Source organism: Cavia porcellus, unplaced genomic scaffold, assembly GCF_034190915.1.
Source record: "Cavia porcellus strain 051 isolate PalLab524CR breed Dunkin Hartley unplaced genomic scaffold, mCavPor4.1 scaffold_16, whole genome shotgun sequence".
In the NCBI taxonomy this organism is placed as follows: domain Eukaryota; kingdom Metazoa; phylum Chordata; class Mammalia; order Rodentia; family Caviidae; genus Cavia; species Cavia porcellus.
Genome location: NW_026947499.1, coordinates 9,555,177 through 9,567,372, shown reverse-complemented (window position 1 = coordinate 9,567,372; position 12,196 = coordinate 9,555,177). Strand labels below are relative to the sequence as shown.

At 42.5% G+C, this 12,196-nt stretch overlaps 1 protein-coding gene across 1 annotated transcript in view; it reads left to right on the top strand.

Moving 5' to 3' along the window:
* Positions 1–8,944, top strand: part of Brap (BRCA1 associated protein) — a 29,768-nt gene extending 20,824 nt beyond the window's left edge. The window contains exons 11-12 of the mRNA XM_003462939.5: positions 2,760–2,863; positions 6,236–8,944. Of these exons, the coding sequence (XP_003462987.1) occupies positions 2,760–2,863; positions 6,236–6,599 (468 nt within the window). The 3' untranslated portion in view covers positions 6,600–8,944. The remainder of the gene's footprint in view (positions 1–2,759; positions 2,864–6,235) is intronic.
* Positions 8,945–12,196: the final 3,252 nt, after the last annotated feature.

Here is a 12,196-nt window from a genome sequence, read left to right as displayed (position 1 = left end):
CTGAATAGGGCTTGATTGCAGCACATGTGGGGAAGGACTTGCCTCCCTGCATTTGCTGGAGGCAGAGCACGCTCGCAGCCCCTTGGTGTCGCATTATGGACTCACAGGGAAGCGTTCCAGCAACACAGCTGCAGCCTCACTAATGGATTTTTCTACGGGAGACACCAGCGTGATCACCTAAAGTGCTTTATGCAGACCCCAAAGAGCTCAGCTCTGGATTCTGTCTGCCCTTTAAGATTCTGTAGGATTAACTACATTTCTGAAGACGTGCCAGGGGAAGTAAGTCAGAACAAGAAAAGGAAGCACTGGAAAACTGCTCCTGCTTGTATGTGCCGTACTTTCAGGTGGGGAAGACAGAGCCCAGGGCAGAGCCCGATGAAAGCTTGCAGCATTTGAAAGGGTGCTTTTGTTTTCTAGAAACAGATGTCATTTGTCCTTAGAAGTTCAGGGCCAGTGGAGTCCTCTTGTTCTCCACTGGTTTCTCCACTGGTATTCTTTTTTTTTTTTTTTTTTTTTGTCTTTTTTCCTTTTTATCGGTACCAGGGATCGAACTCATGACTGCCTAATTGCAAGGCAGGCGCTTATGCCACTGAGCTAAATCCCCAGCCCCTTCACTGGTATTCTTTATTTAGTATTTTTGAAGTACTGAGGATTGAGTCAAGGATCTTGCACATGCTATGTAAGTGCTCTACCACTGAGTTACACAACCCAGCCCTTATTTTCTTTTCTTTTTTTTTTTTTTTTTTGTCTTTGTCCTTTTTATCGGTACCGGGGATCGAACTCACGACTGCCTGCTTGCAAGGCAGGCACTTATGCCGCTGAGCTAAATCCTCAGCCCCTCAGCCCCTATTTTCTTATTAATATTTTCTTAGCAGTTTTTAATTTGGAAATGGTATTGATAAATTGCCCAGGCTGGCCTCAAATTTGTGATCCTCCTGGCTCAGCCTGCCAAGTAGCTAGGACAACAGGCATGCATCACCAGGCCCGGCTACACTGTAACATTTTACATTTACTCTGTTATATATGTGTTTTTATTACATATTACATCAAATTCATTTCACAGTCAATTAGAAAACACTGTTTTAAATGGAACTAGAGATCCATAGAGGCTTGTTATGTGAGTCACAGGTAGGATCTCTGCTAAGAGTTTAGATGTAGTCCAGAGGCCATGTCTTCTTTGTGGTAGGGCTTTTTTTTTTGTACCAGGGATCAAACTCATGACCACGTTCTTGTAAGGCAGGTGCTTATGCTGCTTAGCTAAATCCCCAGCCCCTGCTGTGGAGCAGAGCCTCCAGAATTGAGTAAGGCTTAGAACTTGACTTTGGACTCAGATTTGTTCCTAGACAGGATTCACCACATTCCAACTGTGTGACTTTGGGCAATATGTCTTACATTTGTCTAAGCCTTAGTTTCTATCAGTAGTTGATTTATCTACTGCTGTACATAATAAATAACATATTCCCTGTGAAACACACATCCAGTGCCTGGGCTATAGGCTTTAAGTTCTTGGTCACTTTGAGTCCCTCTTAATACTGCCTTGTGGTCCACCCAGCCTCCTCACATCCCCTTCCCACCTCATCTTCTCCCAGTGTCCTTAGGCAGTGGAGTTGAGGCCATTCCCAGGTCTGTAGAAACCACTAGAGTCCCCAGGAGTCCGCCCAGTGTCCCCCTAGCGGTACGCATATCATAGACACATTGCCTTTATAAATAAAAAAGCACTGACTGCACTTACTTTGCATAGCTTCACAATACATGAGAAAATTAACAGTTTAGAAAACAACCGAAGAACTAGCTGGAATCAACTACCACAAGTTTCTTAGATGACCGTTAGGTATAAGCTCAGGAGGAAAAGGCAGTGGAGAATTAATAGTGGGAGGCTCTGGTTGGCCTCCGCCAGACTATTCCTGCTCCAGTGCCTCAAGCTTGCTGGCTACTCTAGCTGCTTTACTGGATGTTCAGCAGTTGGTATCTTCCTCATCCTGTACAGAGAAATAGTAAGAAGGAAAAAGATTCCTTCAAAATTTTATTTCTGGACCAGATATTACAGGGTTATAAACCTGTAACCCTAGGACAGATTCAGCCTAGACAACTCAAAACCAAATTTTTTTTGTTGTTGTTTTTTGGAGTCTCCCTATGTAGTTCTGTTCAGGCTGGCCTCACACTCACTATAGATCCCAGGCTGGTATCAAACCCATGGCAATCCTTCTGCTTCAGCCTCCCAAGTGCTAGGATTACAGGCATGTGCCACCATGCCCAGCAATTTTTTTCTTCATTTTCTTTTTTTAGACAGGGTTTCACTATGCAGTTCAGACTGGCTTTGAACTCACTTGTAGCCCAGGCTGACCTCGAACTCACAGTGATCCTTCTGCTTCAGATTCCCAAATGCTGGGATTACAGGTGTGTGCCACGGGGGCTGGGGATTTAGCTCAGCGGCATAAGCGCCTGCCTTGCAAGCAGGCAGTTGCGAGTTCGATCTCCGGTACCGATAAAAAAAAAAAAAAGGTGTGTGCCACATACCTGGCAGCAGTTTTTTTAAAAGTACTGGGGACATAGCTCAGTTGTAAGACCATGGTTTAATCTCCAGTACTGAAAAAAAGAAAAGAAAGAAAAAATATATATGTTCTTATCACAAAAATTCTTTCAAACAATTATATCTTTTGAAGTGCTTATTCAGAGTTGCAACAGATAATTGGGATAAAGGGATGACATTAGTCCCCAGGACCACAAAAATTTACCTGTTCTCTTATTTGCTCTTTCAGATTAACAACATGAAGACAAAATTTAAAGAAACAATTGAGAAGTGTGATAGTCTGGAACACAGACTAAATGACCTCCTGAAAGAAAAGCAGTCTGTGGAAAGGAAGTAGGTGTAATTGGTTCATCAGTTTGTTCTTTTTTTTTCCTTCTTTCTTTCCTTCCTTCCTTATTTATTTTTAGTTTTTGGGCCAGGGTCTCACTGTGTAGTTCAGGCTGGTCTTGAACTCACTGTGTAGCCCCGCCTGCTGGATTAGCTGGGCTCCTCCTACCTCAGTCTCCTGCTAGGCTCACAGGTGTGCTTCACTACATCCAGCATCAGTTTTTTAAATTAGCCACTTTTTGGTTACAGGTTTTATAAACTGACAATTTCTGTCATTCCTTTAGAAACACTTTATTTTTCAGCTGGATACTGTATATGACCAGGTTTTTAAGGGTCTTCCCTACAGACAGAGCAAACTTACTGTGACTTGTCTTTTATTAAAACATGTAGTGCTTCCCAAAAGGTGGGTGCTATGTCGAATGCAGTCAGGAGCCTGCAGCTTCTTTGAGCCGTGGTGGCCGAGCCCTGACAGTTAAGAAAGAGACTCTGCTATACTGGAAATGTAGAACTTGGCCTTTGGCAAGAAATAATGGAAGGTATTGACTGTGTAGTAGAAAAATCAGAACATGGCAAGAACATTCCTTTCCACTGTTGTTGGGAAAGAACATTATTACTGATTGCAATTACCTTTCTGGCTTAAGTTATATTCAAAGAAATGATTGGATTTTTTACATCCCTACAAATGGATCAAATAAGTTTCAGGAAAAAGAAAAAAATAAAAATCTCAGGGAGATAATTGGTCCTTAATGTATAAATAACTTTTTTTTAAGTCAGTACCAGGGATCAAATTCACAACCATGCACTTGCAAGGCAGGTACTTATGCTGCTAAACTAAATCCCCAGCCCCAAGTGCTGTGATTTTTGTTTTTTTTTTTGTTTGTTTTAGTACTGGGGATTGAACTCACAACCTTGCACTTACCAAGCAAGTGCTTCAACCACTTAGCTAAGTTCCTGGCCCTAAATAACTTTATTTTAGAGTAAATTTAGACTTACAAAAAGATTGAAGAGGGCCGGAGATTTAGCTCAGCGGCACAGCGCCTACCTGTCAGGCATAAGGTTGTGAGTTCCATCCCTGGCACCAAAAAGAAAAAGATTGAAGAGCTGGGCATGGTGGCTCACACTGTAATCCCAGCACTTGGGAGGCTGAAGCAGGAGGATTGTTGCAAGTTCGAGACTAGACTGGGCTACAAAGTGAGCTCAAGGCCAGCCTGAACTGCATAGAGAGACCCTGTCTCAAAAAGACACAAAAGAAAGAAAGAAATGAAAAGATAGTAGTGCATAGATTTCCCATTGTCCATTACCCATTTTTCCTTACTGTTTTTTTTTTTTTTTAATTTTTTTTAATCTCTTTTTATCAGTACTTGGGATCAAACTCATGACCTCCTGCTTGCAAGGCAGGTGCTTATGCCATTGAGCTAAATCCCCAGCTCCTATTTTTCCTTACTGTTAAAAAAAATTGTCTAGGTGGGCATGTTCATACATGCCTGCAATTAATAGCACTCTGGGACACTGAGGCAGGAGGATTACTGCAAGTTCAAGGCCAGTCTAGACTATATAGTGAGACCCTGTCTCAAAAAAACTAAAAAAGGAAATTCAGGTACAGCCTGGGCAACTCAGCAACTTCGTGAGACCCTGTTTAAGAGATTGGAGCCAAGCATGCAGGTACATGTCTGCAATTCTAGCACTCGGAGACTGAAGCAGGACTGCAAGGATCAGAGGCCCTAGGTTCACTCCCCAGTATTGTGAAAAAAACAGAAGTATTTTAGTTGTGGAAAAATGTATATGCCACACAAAATTTGCCATTTTGACCATTTGTAAGTATATAACTCAGTGTAATTATGTGCATTTTCAGTGTTGTGTATCCACCACAGTTACATTTCCCGAATATTTCATCATCCCAAACAGAATCTGTCATTAAACTTTTATTATAAAGCAATACTGCAATATTAAGGCATGTGGTGGTACATGCCTATAATCCCAGCTATCTGGGAGACAGAGGCAGGGAGATCACAAGTTTAAGGGCAGCCTAAGCAAAATGGTAACACCCTGTCTCAAAATAAAAAGAGGTTAAGGATAATGTTCAGCCCTCTAAATTTTTTTTCAACATTAAATTTAATCCCTTGTACCCCAAAATACTAAATTCTTCTAAGAAGTTTAAGTTAGTTAAAGACAAAGTTAGTCAGCACTTGGGAGGCTGAGGCAGGAGGCTCACTGCAAGTTCAAGCCCAAGCTGTCCGTAGGTAACTGTTATCATCAGTACCAGTGAGTATTTATTCTTCCTGATCATTAGCTCCACCCACACAAACGTCTCACCTACATCATCTTATTTTCTAAAAAAAAAAAAAAAATAAGTACTCTCTTTGGTAAAGTACTGTTCTGGAGATGTTTTGACTGGCACATCTAGATGTAACTTAATCTTTGTAGCAATTGGATGGTCTGCATGGTATAGATGAACCATAATAATTTTAACCAGTCCCCTAGGTATTTAAATTCTTAAGTCTTACACTTCTATAAACTTTTTTTTTCTTTTGAGCCAGGGTCTCACTATGCAGTGCAGGCTGGCCTTGAACTCATGATACTCTTTCTGCTTTGGCCTCCCAAGTCCTGGGATTACGGGCATCTCCCACCTTAACCAGCTCTATAAGCGTTCTTGGAATAAACATCTTTCTCCTGTTGTCTGTCTGCACACTCCTAAGTATATTTGTTCCATGAGATTAAAAAAGCAGACTAGCTGTGTCAGAGTGCATGTGAATTTTTATTTTTGTACATATTGCCAAGTTGACTTCCAGAGAGTTTGTACCAGTTCACGCTCCAGTGCCAGCACGTAGGAGTGCCTCATTTCCTGTGTCTGAGCCTTTGGCATTCTGACATATACAAATGGGCTCTCAAATGTTATTTTAATTTGTAATTCTTTACCTATGAGTAAGATTGGGCATTAAGAATTGTCACACCCAATTCTTGAAAACCCTTTCGTTAGACATAAACACCTTTTCTTCTCCAGCAAATGCAATGAGGTCAGAGCTCTTGACTCTCCAAGAATTTCATTGTTCCTCATAACATGCTTATCACAGCTATCATCTCTGCAGCACCTATTTAGCAATGGCTTCAAGCAGAGAAGCCGTAGAGTTTTTACCATGAGTCACACACCTTCTGCTGTTGAAAATTTTCAGATGCTTTTTTAAAAAGTGTCTTGAGAGTACACCTGGGCCAGATTCTTCCTTGGCATAGCTGATCATAGTTGTGTTGGTTTCCTGCCACACTGGAGAGGCCTGCCAGAAACAGGTTCTGAGGTCCTGGCTGCTGTTCATCCCAATGCAGAAAGTGGTGTGTGTCTGCTAGTGAAAAAATGTGCTTTTGTCTTCCTTTGTTTTGCAAAAGGTGTACTCAACTAAACACGAAAGTGGCCAAACTCACAACAGAGCTCCAGGAGGAGCAGGAAATGAACAAATGCTTGCGAGCCAACCAAGTGCTTCTGCAGAACAAGCTGAAGGAGGAGGAGAGGTTATTGAAGGAGACCTGTGACCAGAAAGACCTGCAGATCACTGAGATCCAGGAGCAGCTGCGTGATGTCATGTTCTACCTGGAGGCACAGCAGCAGATCAGCCACCTGCCTGCTGGGGCACGGCAGGAAATCCAGGAGGGACAGATTAACATCCCCATGGCCTCGGCCTCCAGTCCCTCATCTTCAGGCAGCAGTGGGAAAGTGCCATCCAGGAAGGGCCGCAGCAAGAGGGGCAAGTGACTTCCAGAAAAACTGCTTGAGACTGTCCTGGCACTGCAAGGGTTGTCGGAACCTTCGGCAAAGTGGGAGGGTGGGCCCTAATAAGTACAAGTGAGGATCAAGCCAGTGTTTGGCTCTTTGCTATTGTGTGATGTAGAAAATGTAGAGGCTGCTGTCAGGAGAACTGATGGCAATGGGCAATGTTTTCAAAGTTGGTACGAGTTCACTAACCTCAGACATTCTAATGACCATTTTGCCTTCCTGCTTGGTAGATGCCCCACCTCTGCTGTGCATTTTTCTGTTGTGTTTGAGTTGCAGTATTTGGCATTCATTTCTCAGCTGGGTTTAAGACAAGTTTTTTTGTTTGTTTGTTTGTTTTTTAGTACCGGGGATCAAACTCACGACCTCACACTTGCTAGGCAGGTGCTTATGTTGCTGAGCTAAATCCCTGGCCCTAATACAAGTTTTTTTATAAACTCAAGTTAATGTTACCTAGCACTGAAGCACTAAACTGCCTGAAAGTCATAGCTCCTGCTTTAAAAAAGGTTCCCATTGGCTGCTAAGGAGCTAGGAAAGTCTCCTAGCATCAGTATCACATGATTGCCATCCCTGCCCTTAACTCTGGGGAGTTAAAAAATTGCTCGAGTGTTACATGAAAAGAGGGTGAGTTGTAAATGAGGCACTAGCTTGTCATCAGCAGCCATCTCTTCTTGCTGTGGGGCTGCCAGAAAAAACAAGTAGCCCAGGACAGGCTGAGTAGGCCCGGTGTTCAAAAATGGTGGCAGTTTCACTGTTTATTTTTGGTGACTGTGCACCCTTATGCATTCAAATAAGAGAGGCTTTTAAGGTGTGGTGGTATACATCTGTAATCCCAGCACTCCCAATACTTGGAAGGCTGAGGCAGGAGGATCACTGCCAGTTTGAGGCTAGCTTGGGCTACACTGTTCAAGGTCAGCCTGAACTGCATAGCAAGACCCTGTTTCCAAACCCCTGCCCCCAATAAAGAGGCTTAATGGCTACTCCAAGATTCTGAGTGGTTTTCTTAGCATCTTGCAAAAATAAGCAAGGCAATTTATCCTCCCTGTGAAAATATAGAGGGTGAGGCTTCTGACTAGCTAATTCTGTATTTTGCTAGGATCAGGATTTTCTGAATGTTTACAAAAGATCAGGCTGCATGTTCAGGTTGCAGCTAGAGGGAGCTTGGGCAGAGTTTCAATTATGCTTTCAAGATATAACCAAAGGCTGTGTCTAAATCCTAAAATGGATTTCAACAGAGCCCCCTTTTCAACAGTCATGTAATGTTTGTTGTAGGCCAGCAGAGGGGTTTTGTACTTTTCTCTGGAACCAGAAACATCAAATAATTCCTAACATGGAGAAACTCAGCAAAACTGAAGCAAGACCCATATTGCAAATGGGCATCTAGAACAGGTGGCTGGGTAGATTACTGTTAAATGATGGGTTTTGTTTTCTTTATAATTAGTCAAAGGTGTTTGTTTTCTGTGTTTTGTTTTGTTTGATACTGGGACTTGAACTCATGACCTCATGCTTGCCAGGCAGGCGCTTATGCCACTGAGCTAAACCCCCAGCCCAGTCAAAGGTTTTTAATTGTCACATTTTGGATTTTTTTAAAACCCATTTTTGGGGTTCATCCCCTTGGACCTAAATGTCTTACACGTTGCTTATTAACACATCAGTTGTATTGCTAAGCGCCATCCAGTTTTGTGGAATGTGCTGCAGCATTTCTCAAAAAACCTCACCTGTAACTGCAAAACGAATGTACTTAGACATTCTTAATTTTTGCTTAGGGCAGCCACCACTCCATGGTTACAGATATCATAAAGCAAGAATGAGAATGTAAAGCATAACCTAATTCTCTTTCCTGTAGAGATTCTATTTTATTTAAAATCTATTTTTGCACTAGTGAGAATCCTGCGGTTTTGGCCAAGTACTTGTCTTGCATGTCTGACCTTGCAGAACCTGGGGTGGATTGTAGCATACTAATTAAGAGAATTAGAAGTAGTTTACAAGCTAGCTCCCCATCTCATTATGATCTCGATCAAGCGGCCCTGCCACCAGCTGGAGAGCAGCCTTTCAACACAGGTGGAATAAATGCTTGGGAAGGCTGTGCCCAGAGGGATAAGCAAATAGGCAGATATTTCCAAACTACTTGAAGGCTTAAAAAACTTTCCAGGAAAAAAAATCAAGGAAAATGTTAGTTCAAAAGAAGATCAAAAAGTTATGTTTGAATTTGATGAAGTTAAATGAGAAGCTGTTACGACTTTCTTCAGGATGGAAATGAACCATTAAATTTACCCTTACTATCTTGAATAATAAAATTCTATTAAAATAACCAAACTTTGAAATTACTCTGTCAAGTGTGAAATTTGTGTTCTCTGACATTTGTTTGGGAGCATGTGTCCAATGATCTAATTGCCAGTGGCCTGGATTTAGAAGGCAGCATGAAAATCAACTCAACACTATAGTGAGCCACTAAATTTTCATCTATACAGTCCTTTTCTCCAGTTCCCCAAACTACCAAAAAGTCCCTGAACCTATGCCAGTCATGGTGGCACAAGCCTGTAGTCTAGGCTACTCTGGAGGGTGTGGGAGGATCCCTATGGCCCAGAGATTTGGGACCCCATCTCAAAAAAAAAGTGGACCCAGGTATATAAACTAGAGAAAAATACCTAAATTTAGAGGCTTAGGATAGGGGAAAATCCAGAGACCCAACTCTTGTCTTTATAATACTAGGTTTTGTCATGCAGTTCAGGCTGGTCGTAAACTAACTTCATAGCCCAGGCTGGCCTTGAATTTGCAGTGATCCTCGGTTTAGCCTCCTGAATGCTAGGGTTACAGGAATGAACCACCACTGCCTAGCCCCAGCACACAACTCTTGAAATTCAAAAGCAATCAGTTTTGTACACCTGTGACTTGCCCATTTCCCACACACACACACACACACACACCAAGCTGAAGCCATTTTTGATTTTGGAAACAAATGTGACCCATTAGGATACCTTGAGTAATGTAAGTCACCTGATACAACTACCACCCCTGTTTGCATAGCGTAAGTGCCCTTGTCCAGAGGCTGGGAAGAACCTGCAGACAGCAGCCCCTGGGGATAAGCACTGGCACATTGCAAAGGAGCAGCACCCTCCTGTCATCATTTGGAAAACCTGGTACAAGGTCTATTCATAGTTTGGTGGCCACACATGATGCCTCAGTGATTGAGGTGGTGGCATCATTTGGATCTAAGGCTTGTTTTAAAAAAAAAAAAAAAAAATTCCTTTTTTTTTTTTTTTTGTAGGGGCAGAGTTTTGCTTAATTGCCCAGTCTGGTCTTAAGCTTGGGATTCACCTGCCTCAACCTCCTGAGTAGCTGGGATTAGAGGGGTGCGCAACCTCACTCTGCTGCAGAAGTCACCCTTGACATTTGGAAGAAACTTGCCTTCTCTGAGGTAAAGCTACATTGTTTTTTCCTTTGGCAGAAGACCCAAAGATCAGTCAGGAGACCCAGCCCCTGCTTATTTGATACTATAGAGGACATCTGAGCACCCAAAGACCCAGCTATTACCCTATGAAGCTTAGAACACCACCAGGTATTCTCAGCTGCTGGCCAGCCCCTTTCTGTCATCCTGCACTAGAGATGGGTCCTAAGGTCTTGCTTGTCTCCCACTTAGCTCACTTCTGTCCACTTTTGTAATTGTGAAAGTTCTTAAATTGGGAGTTTTAGAATATCTGCATAGTGGTTCCACCAACAGATGCAGCTTTTAAAGTTAAAAACTTTTAAGTGACAGGGAAACAGTTAAGAAAAGAGACAAGTGTTGCCTTCCACTCTGTGATATGAACTTGACTTTCCCCCAGAAATGTTCTGTGGTCTTCCTGGAGCAAACCAAGAACATTGTTTGCTCTTGAGTATTATAAGTTACCTAAGGCTTGGGCTGGGGATGTAGCTCAGCAGCATAAGCACCTGCCTGGCAAAGGCAATGGTCCCTGAGTTTGATTCCTGGTACCAAAAAAAGTATATAAAGCTTCTTGCTTTTTATTGGGAGAGTGGGGTTGTGGCCTCTTTATCCTAATAATCATAATCAGCTCCTTTGTAGCATCTTTTCATTTCTTTAATGAACACTTTTCTTTTCCTTGAGTTCCTGAAACACACGCTATCCCTGGGAGACTCACAGATACTTTGGAGCACAGGGACTGATGTTGAAAGCTGTACTCCCCAAAACCTAGAGTCTCAGATGCACTATAGCTAGGTGTGGTCTTCAGGGGTGCAAGCCAGTCTCCCTGTAATCCTGCAAGCACAGGAGAGCATGAAAGCTGGTCTATAGTTGGTCTTAATCTGGATTTTGCATTCTTGCCCCATTAAAGGAAGAGATGAACAATTTGTTTTCTACAAGATGATTGCAGGCCTTCAGGCAGTGTTGAATTGCTTCAGGTCAAAACATCTTACTGGAATCATCTAGAAAATGTGGATTTGGTACTTGGCACGGAGCTGCGCTGGTGCAGATAACATTTGCTACTCTAAGGCTAATTTCTGAGTTCACTCAGTGAACTAAAGCAGCTTTGTTTCTTTTCAGTCCTTGCTGTAAATCCCCTTTCAGATCTAACCTGATTGCCTCGAAATTAATGCAGGGAGGTCAGTCCAGAAGGGGAAATGAGCAAATTTACCTTCAGAGCTTTGCCGCATGAAGGCTTGTAAGACCCTGGGTAAATGGCCTCTTACTAATGGTGCAGTTCTTTTCAAATGATGAAAATCCGAGGACAGCACTGAGTATAAATATCCAGAGGGAGAACCAGTCCTGACCTGGCCTCCATGGAGATGTCATTTACCATATCTTATCCAGAAGCAGCAGGTCCCAGACCAAATATCCTTCACATTTGTTTCCTTGTTTAAAAAAAAAAAAACCCCTGCCAGGTATGGCACAAGCCCAGCATTTGGGAGGCTGAGGCAGGAGGAGTGCCATGAGTTTGAGGTCAGCCTGGGCTACATAGTGAGATCAAGTTCAGCTGAATTATACAGTAAAATCTTTTTTTTTCTTTTGGTACTGGGGATCAAACTCATGACTTTGCGCTTGCCAGGTAGGCGCTTATGTCGCTGAGGTAAATCCCTGGCCCCCAGAACAAAATCTTGTCTAAAAAAAAAAAGAAATGGACCAGCCCTAAACTGGATATGTAATCCCAGCACTCAGGAGACTAAGACAGCAGGGTCATGAGTTTACAGGCAGCCTGGGCTACCTGGTAAGACTCTGTCTCAAACAAAAAATACTAAAAAGAAACAGCCCTCGCTCCATAGCTCGGCAAGTAGGGTAAGGTATTGATTCCCAGAACCACCAAAAAATAAATAAAAAGCCCACTCAGATCCCCTTTAGCTGTATGGATTCTTGATTTTAAATTTTCAGTGACTTAGTGATGGGCCTCATGGGCAAAAATACCAGACTTTGACCAGAGCATCACAGAAGTCAAGTCTCCTGCAAAAGAATGAGCGTTTCTACAACTGGAACTTGTCCGTGTCTCTCTACATCATTAGCATAATGCTTGGCACCAGAGAACTTCAGTGCTGACTGAACGAAGGAACACAAACTAATTCTGGAGCAAAAAGAAGTGATCATAGAAAAT